Consider the following 18,388-nt stretch of genomic DNA (forward strand, 5'->3'; position numbering starts at 1 on the left):
GTATTGGAGTTGGATGGCTCACTAAGGTTCTTACCACTCTGTGTACGGAAGTTGTAGGATCCCCTATGACGTTAAGGTACAGCAATGATGCCATGCTTTATAATCATTGGGACTAGGGAAGTTTGCCAACCCCTTCACAGATTCAATTCCTGCTACGCAAATTGTGCAGGTGGAAGTTGAATACCAGCACTCCGTAAGTGCATACAACATCGATCCAGTTTATACGGATATGGAGTAGTACTCCTCAAAGCGGCCGGGCCGGTCTTGGCATCCGATCCTTTTGCTTGAGGATCCAAGTCTGAGGATCCAAGCCCCAGAAGAAGATTCAAGACTGACTATGCATGTACATCTAGCACATTGATGACAGACTATGCAATGGCTTAGAGGCTATGAGCTACATCTGGGGCAACAGATACCACAGGACCAAAGTGATGGTGCATCATATATCTACGTGGCAGACTACACAAATGGCTAGATGGATAGATCATGTACTTAGTTGAACTTCTATTGCACAATTTTTAGTTCCTTCATAGAAAGAGTACAGAGATGAATTCATCCATGTCATCACGATCGTGTCCATTACATCCGGGTGCGTTGGCGGGGAGCCGAACGGATGATGTTGTCCACCCGCAGGAGAAGCTAAAAGAAAGTCAGCGTGTATTCCAAATTGAGTATCAAGACTAAAAAAGAGTGAATGACATACCTCGGCTGCCTCTGAGGCAGACGAAACCACCGCCTTCTTCAATTTATAAGCCTCCACCACACCAAGCTCACGCATATCCGCAATACCACCACCGGGCGTCAACAGGTCGAGACCAGAGCTGGTCATACCGTTGTTGATGGCCGAGCGCAGGCGAGTGACCAGATCGCTAGAGTCCAAACCAGCGTTGTCAGCCAGGATGGTAGGCAGCTGCTTCAAAGCGTGAGAGAACGAGTCGACAGCAAGCTGCTTCTTGCCGGTAGTGTTCTGAGCCGCCTGTTCCACGGCCTTAGACATCACCATCTCGGCACAGCCACCACCAAGTGTGACACGGGGATCCTTGACAGTTTGGGAGAGGACGGCCAAAGCATCGTGGAGCGAACGCTCAGCCTCATCGAGAAGCTGCTCGGTGGCACCGCGCAGCACAATGGTGCAAGCCTGACCAGCGGCCACACCGGAGAACTTGATCAGGGTGTCCTCACCAATGATCACTTCCTCAATCAGATCACACCCACCCAGCTTGACCTGGTCGGGGTGGTCGAAGGTGGAGGCAATCTCACCACCGGTAACAAGGGCCAGACGCTCGATACCGTCGAAATCGGCGTGCTCGATGGACATGATACCAGCCTCGGTGAACAGCTGCTCGGGCCAGTTGTAAATGAGCTGACGGTTAACGAAGCAGTTAATACCGTGAGCCTTGATACGCTCGACCTTTTGGCGCATCTTCTCGCGCTCTGCCTTCTCCAACTCAGCAAGCTTGCCAGTCGACTCGACCTTGACTCGTGCACCGAAAATCTTGACCTTATCTGTGTCCATTGCTGTGTTGGCAACCAGGATCTTGGCGTTCTCCAACCGCTTGGGCTGGTTGACACCGACCTTCTTGTCCATAATGAAACCCTCATCAAGGTATGAATCGCTCAGCTTTCCACCGGCCTTCTTGATAATCTGGATGTGCGAAAGATCGGTGGATCCCTTGAGACGCAGAACGGCCTCACAGGCCAACTTGGCGAATTGGTCCCGGTCTTGCGAAAGAACCTTCGAGCTGAGTGTTGTGCGGGCAATGGCGTGCAAGTCCTTACGGAAAGCCTCGGGGTCCTGGCTGCGGTCGACCGCTGTAGCCTCGAGAGCGGCGAGGGCAGCCTTGCTAGCTATCCGGTAACCCTCGATAATAGTCTGGGGGTGAATCTTCTTGGCAACAAGCTGTTCGGCCTCACGCAGCAACTCGGCGGCCAAAACGGTGACTGATGTGGTTCCATCACCCACCTCATCGTCCTGAACCTTAGAGATGTTGACCAAAACCTTAGCCGCAGCATTATCCAAAGCGATTGACTTGAGAATCGTAGCACCATCGTTCGTCACTAAGATGTCTCCCGTAGACCTGCGAAAACAGCCATGTCAGTATTTCCGGGGTCATATCAGCACATAGGATTATCGATAACTCCCCCACGTACGCAGATTGTAGGATTTTATCCATTCCCTTGGGGCCAAGGGTACTCTTCACGAGGTCTCCGACGGCGATAGCACCGACAAAGGCTGAGAGACGGGCATTCTCGCCCTTCTCTTCAATGACATCGTCACCAAAGATCTGTGTGGGATTGCCGAAAGATGCCTATGAGGGGTAGAGGTGAGCCAGTGCAAACACATATTTTCCACGTTCCCGCGGGTCGAGATCGGAATAGCATACCATGATGACCAGCTGAATAAGGCAATCGACCAAAGATCAAATGTCTTGCTGGAAAGGTTGAATCGACTTCTCCTGTCAACAGTGGGGTGGGAAAGGAGAAAAGTTGCCGCACGATTGGCCCGAGCTTCTGATTGGCTGCACTCCATCACCGCCCGCGATGCCTCTCGACGGTTCCTTTCTGTCGTGACGATCCCTTTCGCTGGAATTGACCTTGTTCCTGTCAATATCGACAATGGCTGACTCCGGCGAACTCGCTCAGGCTCCTGCGAACAAGCGGCCTCACTCTGCTGTCGAGGCCGAGAACAGTGAGTCCCCTGCATCGTGGACACCGTTCAGACCGCTTCCTCGAACGAAATGTACTAGATACTAACTGTATGCGATTACTAGGCGATGACTCTTCCGACGATGATTTCGGCCCTGCGCTGCCCTCAGAGGTTGCCCCCAAGAAGAAGCGGCGCAAGCTTCCTTTCGAGAAAGTCTACATCAATGCGCTACCAGTCTCCGCGCGGTACTCCAAGTCTCTTATGCACAAGGACCAATTGTCGTTTGTGACTGTTGCGCCCTACACAGACTTTGTGATCACTTCCTCCATCGATGGATTTGTTAAGTTCTGGAAGAAGATGGCAGAAGGCATTGAGTTCGTCAAGGAGTTCCTTGCTCATCCAGGCGAGATTCGGGGTGTAACTGTCAGCGCCGACGGCCGCAGTTTCGCGACAGCGGGACTGGACAAGACGGTGAAGATATTTGATGTCATCACATTTGGTAGGTCCAAAATGTGTGACTCTCGTGGTACAATGACTTACTAACATCAATAGATCTCTTATCAATGTATACGCTGGACTTTGTGCCTCGATGTGTTTGCTGGGTACACCCGCGCGGTGCCTCGCTTCCCCTACTAGCCGTGACAGACGAGTCAAGTAATACGATTCAAGTATTCGACGGACGTGGCGAAAACCCCCAGCCATTGCACACTTTGAAGTCGATCCACCGCAGCCCCGTGGTCTCACTAGCATTCAACAACGCTTTCGACTGCGTCGTCTCCGCCGATGAATCAGGAATGATCGAATACTGGAGAGCCGGAGACGGATCCTTCGAGAAACCTGACAACGTCTTCGAGTTCAAATCCTCAACAAATCTCTTCGCATTTAAGAAAGCCAAATCCGTTCCGACAGCAATCACGATCTCTCCGTCCGGGGAACATTTCGCCACGGTTTCCTTCCCAGACCGACAAATCCGAGTATTCGATTTCGCAACCGGGAAGCTTTACCGCACATACGACGAATCAATAACCACTATCACAGAGATGCAACAAGCCGGAACAGCACCGTACGAACTTGATGAAGTAGAGTTCGGGCGCCGCCTGGGTGTTGAGCGCGAACTCGAAAACGAAGCTACGCGCAACAAAGTAAACGTCTCTTTCGACGAATCCGGCCACTTCCTCCTCTACGGCTCTCTTTACGGTGTGAAATGTATCAACACCTACACAAACCGGGTAGTCCGGGTCTACGGTCGCGAAGAGCCATTCCGCGCCGTCAATCTCGCATTGTACCAAGGACAACCGCAACGCAAAGGCGTCGTAACCGTGTCAATGGCAGCCAGTAGCAACCCCCTTCTCCAAGAAGCCGAAGAACGCGACCCGATTCTCCTCTGCACCGGCTTCGCTAAGGTGCGCTTCTACATGTTCACGAACCAAACAGATATCTCGAAATCTGTCCGTGACGTCCAAAACGAGAAGCCAACCCAAGCAGCGGCTGGCACGGGTACGGCAGTGACTAAAGCCGCTGAGACCGGTACTGCGGCAATTCTGCACACAACCTTCGGCGACATCCACCTGCGCCTATATCCCTCGGCTGCACCACGGGCCGTGGAGAACTTTGTCACACACGCCCGGAATGGCTATTACAATAACACGATCTTCCACCGTGTGATCCGCAAATTCATGATCCAAGGTGGTGACCCGCAAGGTGACGGGACGGGTGGTGAGTCTATTTGGGGCGGGGAATTCGCCGACGAGTTCTCCGTTCTCAAACACGATAAGCCGTATACGCTGTCGATGGCCAACGCCGGACCCAATACAAATGCTAGTCAGTTCTTCATTACCACAGAGAAGACGCCGTGGCTGGACAATAAGCATACTGTCTTTGGGCGTGCAGTGCAGGGCTTGGATATCGTGCATAAAATTGAGAATGTGCGGACACATAAGGAGAAACCGGAAGTCGATATTAAGGTTGTTAGTATTAGTATCTCGTGATATATCAGCCCTAAGTAGAATCTAGAGGTGGTATTACAAAATATGTGTATAAGGCATCATGAAACACGCGCACGCGTTGTACTATGTACTCTGTCACTGAGACAGCTTGAAAAAAAAAAAGATGGCGAATATGAGCGTGAAAAGAGAATCGACACAGTCGTCAGCGGAAATCCACTCCGCTATATTTTAGGCCAAAAGCCTGAGGGAACAAGGAAAGAAAAAAAGAGAGAAAAGAGGCGAGAAACCAGCAAGAAAAACACAGCGTGAAGCCCATTATCCGTACCAAACACCAAGAGATGCAACCATAACCAGGTCGTATGGTATAGAAGTAGCGCATTGCAAATAGAAAGAAAGAAAGAAAATTACATAAGAAACCCAAAGATCCAAAATAAGATAAGAAGCAAAACAAGCAAGCCCTAACTAAACCTGCCTAACCTCCACATCCCCGGAGCCCTGCTCGATCTTTGTCAACCTCGTCCGGGAGCCGGGGACCGGAGTGCTAGCCTTCGCCATGGTAGAGCGCGAGCTACTAGCCAGGGAGTCAGCAGTAAGACCGGGGGTCTGCACAGGCACCGGCGCGGCGCCGCCCCAAGCGGCTTCGCGCGGAGCGGGCGGGGAAGCTGTGCTCAGCAAGCTACTGCCACCGCCGTGGTAGAGATTGGGCCGTTTAGCGTCGTAGCGACGTTTAAACCTTACGCCGAGTACGGCAATGATAGTGAATCCGATGACCAGCACGATGAGCATGATGACCCAGCGGTAGTGGGTACTCCACCTATTTGGGGGGGGTTTGTATTAGTGGTTGGTCTTGGCTAATGTAGTTGCGATTCCGATATGCGCCGCGGTATCGCGATTAAACGTACCATGACTTATTCTCCTCTGTGGTTGTGGCAGATTTGTTCGTGCTTGAGCTCGAGCTGGAAACAGATGTAGAGGCTGTGCCGGCTGAAGTGGTTGCTGTGGTGGCGGTGTTGGATGTATCCTTGCCGCCGGAGTTGCAGTAGTTATTATACCAGGTTGAGAGAGTGGCTTGGTCGGCGGTGCTGCAGGTTGAGCAGATGCTGCCGGAGGTTTTGAGGCCGGTGAGCAGGGATGACTGGCAGAAGCATGAGGTCCAGGTTGAGGCGGCGGCTGATTCGCAGGAAGTCTGCGCGCCTGTCAGGGCAGTACAGGTCAGACCGCATTGCGGGAATGTACTGGAGGCTGATGTGGGGAGGATGCTGTCGGCGGCTAGGGCTGAGATTGTGAGGGCGATAAGGGCGAGGAAGAGGAATGGGAGGCGTGTAGTGAGTGACATTGTGAGGGTGATGTTTTCAAGTAGTTTTGTTTAAATGAGGGGATGAGTAGCGAATGTCGGGGTAGTGGGAGCCGTTAGGCTCGGTTTGATGTTTGAATGGAATCTCTCAGTCCATACTTGTATAAGTTAAAGAAAGAAAGATGAGCAGATCAAAAAGACCAGAAAACGAGAAGATGGTTTTAGGTCTAGTCGGGGCCGAACGATTCCGGATTCGGCTTTTTGTCTTTTTTTCCTTTTCTTTTCTGGCCTTACAGGGTATACTCTGTATTTACTCCGTAGCGGCTAGTTGATTCCACTATTCTTAGCTTTTAATTTCGGTTTAATTACCTTAAGTATAATGTAGTATTGTAGTATGGTACCTGACAGTAGCACTGATCGCATGCGTCTTTTTAATCTCCGCAAACGGCCCATTCAACGTGGAAATCACAACATTCCGATCAGAGAGATTCTCTTAGCATTCTGACACCTGCCAGATCTTTAAATTCTAACTTCCCTTTCTCGAGTCCCAAGGTCAGTTTCTATCCGGTGGTTACATCGCTGGATGCAGTAAATGATTGACTAAGTCCCACGTGTCAAGGCTATTTTAGACTAACTATCACCTTGGCTAAAGTTCTATACTTTTTCCCATGCAAGGAGTTGAAATGTATGTATATTCTACTAACTACTCCGTACTCCGTACTCCATACATTGATGTGCTTTGTACGATGCACGATATACAAAGTAGGAACTGAGTTGTCTATTTTCTTCTAACTGAATCTACTGACCGGTAACTCATCCCCGTCCTTCATCAACTCCAAACAAGGGCCCACCACGATCGGCAGTCGAGACGGTTGAAATAAAATGTAAGATTGTATGGACGTCCTTGAACGGAGTACGATATAAATCTTGATGTTCAAGATGAACGCACCTGGGCACTATCAATGGACTGCGATATTATTATCTCATGTTTCGGAGTAAAGAGCTATTGTATGCATATAGCCCCCACTCTTTACTGCGTAAAATCAGTAGATTCATTGTCGCCTTCGCTTATTATGTACCATTGAATTTCCCATGTCAGATTCGACTTACGCCAATTAGGTCTCGACCGGGTCGCTTAAAAGGTGTCTCAACTCTGTATTCTTTGTATTATACAGATCCGTCTTTAGACATAGAATATAGAATATACCACACAAAGCGGAGTTCAATTGTTGGAGACCATATAACACAGCTAATGGCTAAAGAGGTCTTAGCCACATGGCTAGCGGATTTGATTCGATGCAATGTTAAGTTTCAAGCCACACAACGTAAAAAAGAAATTGTATGTCCCATTCAGGTCAGTTCCCCCGGGTATTCACGGGGTATCGACCGTTAGTGTACGATTTATGGACAATTTTAGGCGATCTGAGTAAATCGATACGTGAATACGAAACAGAGGCCAAATAAAAAAAACAAGCAATAGAAGTCTCAGGGCTAGTTCGAGGGGAACGCCCGGAGATGATTGGATAATAACTCCACCTATTATTCCTCTCCCCCGCATTCCCTTCTCCAACAACACTCCCATTATACCAATCATGCCAACAACGCCAACAATGCCAACAATGCCCTCCCGCCAGCTACTTTCAACCCTAATAACCTCCCTCAGCAACACCCGCTGGACCCTAACCCGAACCCTCCGGAGTGAAAACCCCTTCGACCTAAACGGCGAGCTCCGCGGGACCGCAACCTTCACCGCACAACCCCCCACCACCACCGACCGCGACTGGCTGTACTGCGAAGAAGGCGAGATACCTAGCAATGTCGGTACAGGGGCCTTACCGCCAGGCCTACGGTGGACAAAGAAGTACATCTGGCGCCTAGGCAGCGACAACGGACGCGTTAGTGTCTGGTTCGTGAAAGTCGCGCCGGGCCCGGAAGAAGCAGACTACCTATTCCACGACTTCGACTTTGATTCGGGTTCGGGTTCGGATTCGGATTTGCTGCTGGAGTCGGAGCCAGGGTCTGCGCAGAAGGATCCCGGTGAATTCGTCGCGCCGCCCGTGCCACCCGCTGTGTCGACCTCCAAGGAAACTACTGTCATCAATGCTAGAGGTAACCATCTCTGTATCAACGATATGTATCGTACGGCGTATGCGTTCCGCATTGAGCCTGATACCGGGGAGGTGCTTAGCTGGGCTAGTCGGCATGTTGTACGTGGCCCGAAGAAGGGACAGGACATTGTTAATCGGTACGAGAAGGAGGTATGAGATGGGATTTAAAGGATCCCACAATTGCGATTCTTCTCGCATGAAGCTACGACCGGGTTCTTATAGACACCTTACGTAAACCTGGAGTCATCTACTCCGTACCTATCAACTATGATCACGATCGTTGATGATGTATGTTCATTTCCAACTCATATCTCGATGTGGCTCTGCTATCCCTTCCCCGCCCATCTGGCTATCCCAGCGCTGCTCACAGAGTGTAAATGAAGTCCGGTCTTTTATCACCCAATAGCTCGATCTGGTTCTGGTCCAAGCCCTCGATCCAGTGGTCACGTTCGCCGCGTCTGCGCTTGCCGTTTTCACGCCGCAACAAGAGGTACTGCACCACGGATCCACCAAAGAGGAACAGGACCAGGTAGCCGAGTACTACTCCGTGACCGGGATAGTATCTTGGCTTATCATCATCGCGGTAGATGTTGGATGAAACAATGCCGTTGAGATTTCCCCAGCCGATGATAAACCCGAGGGAGACACCTCGTTTGTATACACCTAGACAGCAATCGAGTCAATCTTGGTCATATGTCAAGATAAAAGCGGAATCCAAGGTGGAAGTTACCTTCGGTGTTGTTACTAGTCCATGAAATCGTGTTTGCAATGGCTGGGTAGATGCCCATGGCCCCGAGGAAGGTGCCTGCGTAGCGGGCGCCGGCAGACTCACAGCCCAATAGCATAGCGAATCCTATCATACCAAGGAACGAGACGGCAATATTGCAGAGACCACGCTGTCTTGTACGATCTGCAATGAAGCCAACCGTCACAGTCAAGACGGCGGCAGCGGCATATGGCGGTACACTTAGTAACTGTGCACGAATCGAGCTGTAGCCTGTAGAAGCAGCCAGTTAGTAAATAGCTGCCCGAACACAACAGCCAATTTTAATATTTACCCTAGGAAAACCATGTTAGCTCCAAAATCTCCAATCCAGCGATGCAACAACTCACTAGTTCACTGATAATAGTAGGCACGAAGAGCGAAAACGCATAAAGTGACCCATCAGCCCCCATATAAATCACAGCTCCAGTATAAGTCTTCCAATCCTTCAGACTTGACCAGAAGTACTCCATCTTGAACTCCTCATGTTCAGCACTCGACTGCTGATCCATAGCGAGTCTCCTAAGCACGCGTTTCCGATCGATGTCCGACAAGAACCGCGCCTGATCGGGGAAATCATAGACACACCAAAATGAGGCAATACCAATGACAAACGTAAGAAGGCCTTCTAAAATGAAAATCCACGACCAGCCCGGTTTACCGGCCACGCCGTCCATCTTTGCAATCGCTGCTGCTAGCAGGCCACCAAAGGAACCTGCAAGCGCAGCCGCAGAGAAGAAAATTGCCATTCGCACACCAAATTCTGATCGCTTATACCAGCATGAGAGGAAATAGCCCACTCCGGGGAATAGACCGGCTTCCGATAGGCCTAGGAACCAGCGGACTGCCATTAGCCCGTGGTAGTTCTTTACGAAGCCCATGCAAGTCATACAAATTCCCTATAATTAATCAGAAAAATACTGTATGAGGGGAAGGGAACCTTTTACTGACCCATGCCATCATAATGAGTGGGATAAATATACTCGGCCGCAATCGCTTGAGTAGGACATTAGTCGCGGGCTCGAAGACGGAGTACGAGACGAAAAATATAGTCAGTGTTGCATTATATTGGGCACTCGTCATATTAAGGTCTGTTTGTAGACCAACAAGTTTCGCGTTGCCGATATTTGTCCTTGGAACGAGATGAGATTAGTCTGTGATACTTCCTCGGAAGGGGTTGCTTAAATACCCCATAGATGGATTGTTCTTTTTGCTTACCGATCAAGGAACGAAACGAGATAAAGTAGACTGAGCCATGGTACAAGGCGGATATCAAGTTGCCATAGTAGCTTACGATCCTATCATGTTCGATCAGTTTTTGTGCAAACGATGTTGAAGTAACATGGAATTGAGGGATAACACACGATTGCCGCCCTTTCCTCGTCACTTAATCCAGCGTCGGGATCCTCAAATCCAGCTGCAGCAAGGGGATCCTTGGAATCGATAATTCTCTCGGGGTCAGAAGACCGGGACTCAGTTCTTTTTTCGGATTCAAAAGCCATAATGCAAGATCGAGCAGATCGGCAGGGGGAATGCTCCGAAATGTGTGACTGCTTTTCACCGATATGCGGGCTATTTAAGGAGAACAGGAAAGACTCCAAAGCCGAACAACAAAAGCCACCAAGCACTTGGTAAAGAGGGGCATACACGCTAACGCTTATGTTCGGTAGTTGGCCGAGTAAGATCTTCTGCTAGGGTCTAGCTGAATGATGGTGTGATGGCTACACCCTGGCCCGTGTTGCAGCCCGCGCGCAAGGATTGCAGCATTAGCTTGGATCTGCATGTTGTGGCCCCGGATTGATCGGCATAGATTTGAGTGGTTGGGGTATGATCGGCGTGTAGAGAGTGAGCCTAGTGGAAGAAAGTTCGAATCGGGAGAAATGGAGCAGTATCATTGCAGCATTTGATTTAGTTTGATGTTGAATCCTAAGCCCTGGATTTTAGTATACTAAGTATGTTTTATTGGAGAAGTAAGCCATGTCTGGGCATCTGGGGCAAATTAGGGCTAACCCCCGCATACCCCAGGCTCCAGACAAAGTACCCCGGGTTCCACTGGGCGAAGCTTTCCCGTCTCCATCTCATGTATGAATTGCCAAGTTCACGACGGCCCGCTCCTTGAGATTAACACGAGAGACCTCGGTTTTGCTTAGAAACGTGGCTAATATGTGCACTCGGCCGAGAGCACAGTGGTGGTGTCGGCCGACGTGGCTATAATGAATATTGATCTTCCAAAGTCCGGAGCTAGTGCGGTTAACGCCTCAACTATCTAGCCACTGAACGTGAAGCCTCTTTGATCCACTAACGATCATGACCTTTTCCCCATGTTTCGATTGGATGGGGGTGAGTTCGGCACTGTGGAAGGATTGTCTCGGCATTGACCTCGCTAGCGGCCTTGCTCCGTAGCCCCGAAAAGTTTGGCCCAATGACCATACAGCCAGACAAAATACCCCGTAGTAAGGGTAATCTAAGAGCCCTTATTCTTCCCGCAGTCACACTAAGCCCCGCATTAAATGTGCGCACGGTTTTGATGACGCCGTATGGGGTGATCGTCACCCACAAGCAAGTTGTGTCAGCAGCGCACGGGTAACTGCGACTATGATTCTGGGCTAAGTCGGTGTATGGTATACTATGATCTGCAACAAGCGCCTCATGGAACAAGCGCTAGCTTAGGAGAGTAATTGTTGGTGAGCTCGCTGTGCAAAATGGTTTCAAACATATCCCACCTGCGCAGTTAAGCTGTTAACAGCATGTTTGTTATAGTGAAATTCTAATTGGAACGCTCGCGATGATTTGCTTATTGGATCTAGGGGTTAAATTGGATCTCGATAGTATCATAGCCATGGTTTGTATTTGAGACATTGTGAGGTGTAAATGTAGTAATGATGGAGATCCCGGAATTCATGAATGCACTTGGAAAAAGGGGGATAACCAAGGTATGACCATCACAATGCGCCCATGTTTCCTTCTTGTAGCTACCATATGATGAGAAATCTCCCACATGAGATGGACACAAGAGCTAATAGATCCGGATCTATGTGTCTACAGGCCGTTCTTTCGCTTAATATCGCCTGGGCGGGATTCTGGCTTCATAGGGTTGCCAAATCCATTGACACGTCCGTGGAGCCACTTGAGAGTAATAGTGCTCAGTGTCATGATAACGGCACTAAGAGTAAATAGGCCAATACGACCTGGTGTGGGCAGTGCTTCGAAGATAGGATATGGGTACCTAGATTAATTAATAGGTGGCATCAGAAGTGTTAGGTCATACACGAACCATCCGTTCTGGGAAAAGCATTGCTCAATCCAGAACCAGTAGCCAAAGGCAATAGTGCTAGACAATCCTAGTGCGGGGAGTACAGTGATTGTCCAGGGTGGGGATAGGAGGAGCAGGTCAATCAACATCACCACCGACGGTGCTGCGTGGAAGCTGATGTCTACAACTGTGTTATTAGGGGTACCTCAAAATGTACTTTTCACAGACATACCGGCATGAAGGGGTATAAATATGTCTTCGGGAACGACCAAACGCTCATCAATCTATACTCGAGTTAGATAAATGTCGAGTTTATCATCAAACTACTTACCAAGCGAAGACCCCAGTACAAAACACTGATAACAACCTCGAGGGGAGCACTACATATCGATAGGATGTTTTTGATCAGGAATAGTCGCCGGGACGAGGTAATATCCGCTAGTAATGCGACCGCAAAAGTGAGTGTTGACAACGACAGGCCAATCACAGTCAAATATTGAAAATGCCAACCATATGCTTGATTGCTGTCAAATACAAAGTTTAGCATGGTTTCCAATATCAAGACTAGACGGCGGGCTTACGCTTGGTTGGGGTTCTCGTGGATGCTTCAAGAATGTCAGTAACCCCTCAAAGTACAGCTTGATAGGGGAGCCATACTATTTGAATGACCACAAAAAGCTCGAAAGTCCAGCCAACTGGAAAGCAACCCGTTAATGCTAGACCAAAATGACAAGCGAAAGGACCACGGTACTTACATGAACCAAAGCTGATAAGCCCCGTGAAGGGCTCGGCATCCACTGAAGCGGGTGCCTATCGATGAGAGATTTGGCCATATCGGGAAAACAAATTAGGACACAAGTGCTCTAAAGACCTAGTATAATGTGTAACCTAGAATGTAACGCCTCCAAATATGCTATCAAAGCGCAACTCAAGGAACCAATGTGCATCCAGGAACTGCCCAGGTGGAAGCTATGACGTTGGTTCGAGATATGAGTTCACGTGACATGCGGAATGAAGCGGCTTTCGCGGGAAATTCCGGCCTCCCGCGGTATGCCGGTCAGTATCGGATTATAACATAACCCGGCTGATTCATCGTTTCTTATCTCGGCCATGTGCTTCCCCACACTTTTAGTCTGCCCTCCAAAGACAACCTTTCTTCTTTGCATCAAAATTGGGACTTTTGCTGCGAATCTGTGGCCCTTGTCTGAGCAGTGAGGTCATTCGACTACCTAGTAGGTCAATTGATCATATTGAACAGATCCACCTTCTGTTTGGCATCTTGCCCTGGTTACTATCGGCTTCTCTTGCCTTCCCATTGCTGAAGAGCAGTGGGACTCGAACTGTTTCCGGCACATCTCCCTCCCATACCTCGATGTGCTTGTATACTAGGTGTGGGTGTCTGGTCGATTATCGCTTTATCGCTACTTGGGGTCAACGAGGATCGAAACGAAAGCGTGCCAACTCTGACGTGCTTCCGGCGTAAGGAGTTTCGATTGGACTAATACAGACTTTAAAAGACTAAATCTGTATGGCGGCGAGGCATTACATAGTGACCTTTTGGCTATTCCGAGCCTCCGTTATCTTGAATTGTCGCTGCGATACTCGACCAGGCGCCCTCTGACGTGCAATGCCTCGTCCTAGAAGACCCGGTGCACCAGAACCAAAGCGTCGAAGCCGTAAAGGATGTTGGTACGTTACTAAAATGGAAATCCAAGCTTTTCCAAGGCTAACAATCGCACTAGGCCATGCAAAGCACGCAAGGTCAAATGGTGAGAAGCACAATCCCCGCATGGTACTCATGTGGCTAACATTGTCTATGTAGTGGTGAGGAGAAACCTGCATGTCTTAATTGCCAGCGACAAGGCGAACCTTGCGACTATAGTGTCCGTCTAAATTGGGGAGGAAGGGCGAAACGCATGTCAGTTGATTCGCCGAATTCACAATCTAGTGGGTATGGAGGAGCTGTAATTGGGTTTTCGGGCTCATTCGCTATCAACAATCTGAGCCCGACTTCGTTCCCCACTCCAACAAGCAACAATCCTGCAGATGGCTTTCTCAACATTCATCCCGGGGATTTGACTTCGCCGAGAGCAATATCTCCAAGTACACCAGCTCCAGTGGGCTTTTTTGAATCTCCTAGGCTCGGGTCAGGCTCTGAAGGAGTGACATCGCCGGGCCAATTAGAGCCTCAGTTCTCCTCAACTTGGGCGGAACAATCCCCTCCATTGACAACATCAGTATCCTCGGCGCCTTTATTGCAATATCAATTTGGACAGGAGAGTTTTGATACGCCGTCATATCTAGATTCGGTAGACCCGACATCTGGTCTCAGATCACTCTCTGCCTTTGCGTTTCATACAAACCCCGTGTCGCAGCCAGTTTCATACATGCGTCACCCTGTGGATGCTCCCAATCACTGCTCGGGTTCATCTATCTCCCACTCTCGTGATGAAGGACACCTGGACCAGGGCATGCATCTTGGGGCTGGGTCTGGGACAGGGCCAAACGGGTCCTCAAACAGCCCGCAGGATACTGGCGGCTTGTCCTCCATGTTTTTCGATTCACACAAAGTGTCGATTGCTAAAAGTGATGCAACCTCGTCTCCGAGGATCCGCGAGACAACCAGCAACATGGGCTCTGTACATGACTACCACCATGAATTGACTCCGGATCATCAGCTATCGGCAGAGAGCAATCATGAAATTGATCAAACATCCCACGAGTCTTCAATGGCCCGCAACAAATGGCAAGCATATCTGAACAGTGTAACCGACAATTATGGATTGGACTCCGGGCGCCCTGATCAGGATCTGACTTTCAACAATGACCATGCTGCCATAGACATCAACTATGCGTTGGATTCGGTCAGTTCTCGATGGCGCAACGAGGAAGCCTCGCAGTCGAAAGCTTCTCAACCTGACCCCGGACCACAGGTCCAGTTTTGCAGTGGTTACTATGCTTCCCCAGTACCCGTCAATGTCCCGAGGTACTTGTCTCCGCTTCCGTCATCGCTGCTGGAGAACCCTATCAATTTGATGTACTTCCATCATTTCCTAAACCACACTGCTCGCATGCTTGTACCGCACAACTGCGATAATAATCCGTTTATCTCAGTTTTACCATCAAGTGAGTTGTACCAGTCTATGTCGTGTTATTTTTCAAGAGGCTAACTGAACAGTGGCAATCGGTGATTCCAATCTCCTCAATTTGCTACTTGCATACTCTGCTAGTCATCGTGCTCGATATTTAGGTCATCCCGAGCCCTCCAATCGAATTGCTCATTGGGTTAGCCAGGTTTTCCCAACCCTGCGTATGGCATTGGAGTCATCCAGTGAAGACATCACTGACAGCCACTTGGCTACAGCTATTATGCTGTTGTCATTAAAGATTGTTTCTCCAAGAACATTTGAAGTGCCGATCACCTGGAAGAGTCATCTAAAGCTTGCTCGCGATTTATTCCTTGCACGAAGTGAGAGTATGGCACAGCCTGGGAACAGAATTGGGGCATTCTTCGCCCGCTGGCTGGGCTACCTCGACACGATGGGTTCTCTGTCGTGTCGAGAAGCCGGTCCTCCGCTAATGATATACCACTCCATTTTAACGGCTTGCTCCGCGCCCGACGGTCATGATGAGTTTGGCGTTGACTGCTTCACGGGGTTCACCCCCCGCACTGGGGTATTCCTGATCCGTCTTGCACAGCTGGTGCAGGAATGTGACAATCAACGCTTCGATGAAATGGGTAACTTCCGACATGACTGGCACGCATCTGCTGAAATGGTTCTGGAAGCGCAATCTGTACTTGGTGATATCGCCGGAATCAGTGGGCGTGTGTATACCATTCCGGAACACCATCACGGTGTTGAGTCCTCGGACATGATAGCCATCGAGGAAGCTTTCCGGTTTGCTGGTCTTCTGCATCTCCATCGGCGTGTCCTTGGGTCTTCACCTGACTCCTTCCCCGTAAAGGAGGTCTTGTGCAAGCTCATTGATGCCCTCGGGCGCATGCGCCCTGGTGCAGCCACAGAAGTCTGCTCCTTGTTCCCGCTCTTCACGGCTGGTTGTGAATCCAGAGATCCAGTTCAACAAGATAAGCTTTTGGACCGATTCTTTGTATTGGAGAGCTCGGGCATGAAACAGGTATGCTTATATACTAGTCTGGCATTCGTTTGGGGAGATTTTCTGATACTATATTCACTAGATTCAAAACGCGCGTCAATTGATGCAACACTGCTGGGATGAAAATCTGCCTTGGATTGCCCTGGCTAGCGGTCAGTTTCTAGGTTAGAGTCTGAGCCTTTCTGGTTTGAACAAATTGGGTGGTCCTGCCAGCCTTAATTTGCAGACTCTAGGTTCTCACGACGCCTAGCAATGGTTTGAGCTAGAATGGAGCACTATATAGTATGAAGAAGTGATAGGGTTAATCATCCCCCTCACCTTCTAACATTGGAAGGTTCTAACAAAGCGAGACATCGTGCGATGTCCTTAAAGGTTTGCCCTTTAGTGTGTTAGGTTTGTCCTTCTTGTCTACTATTTATATACTGTCGCCACCTATCTCTACCTTCTACTTTCTAATACACATGCCTATTAATATTTTCTTCTTGTCACTAAACTAAATCATCATGTCCATTCTATGACTGGCCAACATTTTGCATTACACAGGCCGAACCTCCAAGTCACACCGAACATGTCGTTCTTACCTGTATGTATGTAGCTTCGTAGGTAACTTTAGTATCCCAGGTATATCTAATGGACTACAACCATGTACGATGCACGTCAAGATCGAAATCCACGACTCCGCAGCGGGGTCGCTGATCCCCCAGCTTCCCCACGCCAAGCCAGTCCAGCCGAGCGCCGCGGCTTTCGATGTAGGCTGTTTATGATTATTGAACGGTCGAAGAGTATAACCGAGAGATGGTATATAGGAGTGTGCATTTAAGCACAGGGACTAGCCCACTTGAACAAAGACAGTATATTCCCAAAATCCATCATGATCTTCGATCCAAGCCCCATCGAGCTTCCATCTTCTTACGAACGGGTTGAAACAACCGGCCATGTCGTCGTCTCTCACTACCCCCCAGGCACGCCGTCAGTCACCCCCGTCGTCATCGTAACGCTGAATCGTCCGGCTAAACATAATGCGTTCACCCCGCAAATGGTCGTGGATTTCGAAAAGCTCTTTCCCATGTTCGATGTCGACGAGCGTGTGAAAGTTGTCGTCTTGACGGGTGCGGGAAAGACATTCTGTGCTGGGGCAGATCTTGAAATTGGTTTCGGCGGTGGTAAGGACAGGACGGCGGACCATCGTGACGGGTAAGAGGACTTCCACCCTATATCACGATGTATACTCTTGCTAAGAAACCCAACCTAGTGGTGGGCGAGTCTCACTGTCCATCCATAGATGCCGCAAGCCAACGATTGTAGCAATGCAAGGTTCAGCTGTTGGAGTCGGCATGACTATGACTCTTCCGGCGATTATCCGGTAGGTCAATCGCATCTAGAAAACATACACCCGCTGGAGCTTTTTTTGTTTAACATTCATGCTCATACCTCTTGCCCTTCTAGAATCGGCTATGAAAAAGGTAAATATGGTTTCGTCTTCGCCCGCCGAGGTATAACCATCGAATCATGCGCCTCATACTTCCTCCCCCGTCTCGTCGGCCACTCAAACGCCAACTACCTCGTCAGCACGGGAGGAGTCTTCCCGCCTACATCTAAGCACTTCGGCGACCTTTTCAATGAGATCCTCCCGGACCCATCGCAGGTCCTGCCGCGCGCTCTCGAGCTAGCCACCGAGATTGCTGAGAATGTTAGTCCGGCTTCGTCTTACCTCAATCGGGCGCTTATGTGGCGCGATACTGGGTCGGCGGAGGCTGCACATCTCATCGAGTCACAAGTCATCAACCACATGTTTGGATCGGAGTAAGTGAAATACATATGGAGAAGCTAATTGCGGATACTTACTATCGGACAGGGATCAGAAAGAGGGTGTTACGGCGTTCTTTGAGAAGCGAAAGCCGAACTTCAAGGCTAACCTCGATGATAACCCGCCACCGAGTGTGCCGTGGTGGACAGAGGTTGATACTGGTCGGAACCCTAAGGCAAAAGCAAAAGCGCATTCGAAGCTCTAATCCGAAACCTGACATTACAAATCGTAGTAGCGCCAAAGGATAGAAGTCTTAATAAATGCCACGAAAAAAATAGCTATAAATTGACCGCGTTATCAAAGGTCATTCCAAATACATTGCAATGCCCCAGCTACCAAGACCGCTAATGATATTGTAACAAAATAAACACCGGCCCGGACAAAAAAGAAAGTCACCGGATTTGGTTTTGAACAGAAGCTCCAAGAGGCTTAACCATATTGACACGAACAAAAA

At 49.5% G+C, this 18,388-nt stretch overlaps 8 protein-coding genes across 8 annotated transcripts; 3 read left to right on the forward strand and 5 right to left on the reverse strand.

Annotated features, from left to right (window-relative positions):
* Positions 1 to 579: 579 nt before the first annotated feature.
* PEX2_017880 (chaperonin-containing T-complex subunit CCT2) lies at positions 580 to 2,387 on the reverse strand (the record flags this gene model as incomplete). The annotated part of the gene is made up of 4 exons (XM_016739063.1): positions 580 to 639; positions 704 to 2,078; positions 2,152 to 2,309; positions 2,385 to 2,387. The coding sequence occupies 4 exons, from the start codon at positions 2,385 to 2,387 to the stop codon at positions 580 to 582; spliced, it is 1,596 nt and encodes a 531-aa protein (XP_016602950.1).
* Positions 2,388 to 2,616: 229 nt separating this feature from the next.
* Positions 2,617 to 4,635, forward strand: PEX2_017890 (WD40 repeat domain-containing peptidylprolyl isomerase; the record flags this gene model as incomplete). The annotated part of the gene is made up of 3 exons (XM_016739064.1): positions 2,617 to 2,689; positions 2,772 to 3,146; positions 3,200 to 4,635. The coding sequence occupies 3 exons, from the start codon at positions 2,617 to 2,619 to the stop codon at positions 4,633 to 4,635; spliced, it is 1,884 nt and encodes a 627-aa protein (XP_016602951.1).
* A 420-nt stretch (positions 4,636 to 5,055) lies between these two features.
* PEX2_017900 (uncharacterized protein) lies at positions 5,056 to 5,929 on the reverse strand (the record flags this gene model as incomplete). Its single annotated transcript, XM_016739065.1, has 2 exons — positions 5,056 to 5,407; positions 5,496 to 5,929. The coding sequence occupies 2 exons, from the start codon at positions 5,927 to 5,929 to the stop codon at positions 5,056 to 5,058; spliced, it is 786 nt and encodes a 261-aa protein (XP_016602952.1).
* A 1,568-nt stretch (positions 5,930 to 7,497) lies between these two features.
* On the forward strand, positions 7,498 to 8,151 carry PEX2_017910 (uncharacterized protein; the record flags this gene model as incomplete). The annotated part of the gene is made up of 1 exon (XM_016739066.1): positions 7,498 to 8,151. The coding sequence occupies one exon, from the start codon at positions 7,498 to 7,500 to the stop codon at positions 8,149 to 8,151; it is 654 nt and encodes a 217-aa protein (XP_016602953.1).
* Positions 8,152 to 8,359: 208 nt separating this feature from the next.
* Positions 8,360 to 10,260, reverse strand: PEX2_017920 (Major facilitator superfamily domain, general substrate transporter; the record flags this gene model as incomplete). The annotated part of the gene is made up of 6 exons (XM_016739067.1): positions 8,360 to 8,658; positions 8,726 to 8,969; positions 9,109 to 9,657; positions 9,710 to 9,890; positions 9,977 to 10,056; positions 10,123 to 10,260. 6 exons carry the CDS (start codon positions 10,258 to 10,260, stop codon positions 8,360 to 8,362), a joined length of 1,491 nt encoding a protein of 496 aa, XP_016602954.1.
* A 1,537-nt stretch (positions 10,261 to 11,797) lies between these two features.
* Positions 11,798 to 12,844, reverse strand: PEX2_017930 (androgen-induced gene 1 family protein; the record flags this gene model as incomplete). Its single annotated transcript, XM_016739068.1, has 7 exons — positions 11,798 to 11,984; positions 12,033 to 12,192; positions 12,244 to 12,295; positions 12,343 to 12,535; positions 12,593 to 12,616; positions 12,669 to 12,706; positions 12,767 to 12,844. 7 exons carry the CDS (start codon positions 12,842 to 12,844, stop codon positions 11,798 to 11,800), a joined length of 732 nt encoding a protein of 243 aa, XP_016602955.1.
* Positions 12,845 to 13,006: 162 nt separating this feature from the next.
* On the reverse strand, positions 13,007 to 13,177 carry PEX2_017940 (uncharacterized protein; the record flags this gene model as incomplete). Its single annotated transcript, XM_016739069.1, has 1 exon — positions 13,007 to 13,177. The coding sequence occupies one exon, from the start codon at positions 13,175 to 13,177 to the stop codon at positions 13,007 to 13,009; it is 171 nt and encodes a 56-aa protein (XP_016602956.1).
* Positions 13,178 to 13,638: 461 nt separating this feature from the next.
* PEX2_017950 (Crotonase, core) lies at positions 13,639 to 18,139 on the forward strand (the record flags this gene model as incomplete). Its single annotated transcript, XM_016739070.1, has 10 exons — positions 13,639 to 13,700; positions 13,754 to 13,780; positions 13,834 to 15,137; positions 15,190 to 16,148; positions 16,210 to 16,279; positions 16,749 to 16,876; positions 16,954 to 17,321; positions 17,380 to 17,490; positions 17,574 to 17,930; positions 17,983 to 18,139. 10 exons carry the CDS (start codon positions 13,639 to 13,641, stop codon positions 18,137 to 18,139), a joined length of 3,543 nt encoding a protein of 1,180 aa, XP_016602957.1.
* Positions 18,140 to 18,388: the final 249 nt, after the last annotated feature.

This window comes from Penicillium expansum (assembly GCF_000769745.1).
Source record: "Penicillium expansum strain MD-8 chromosome Unknown contig48, whole genome shotgun sequence".
NCBI classification, from domain to species: Eukaryota; Fungi; Ascomycota; class Eurotiomycetes; order Eurotiales; family Aspergillaceae; genus Penicillium; species Penicillium expansum.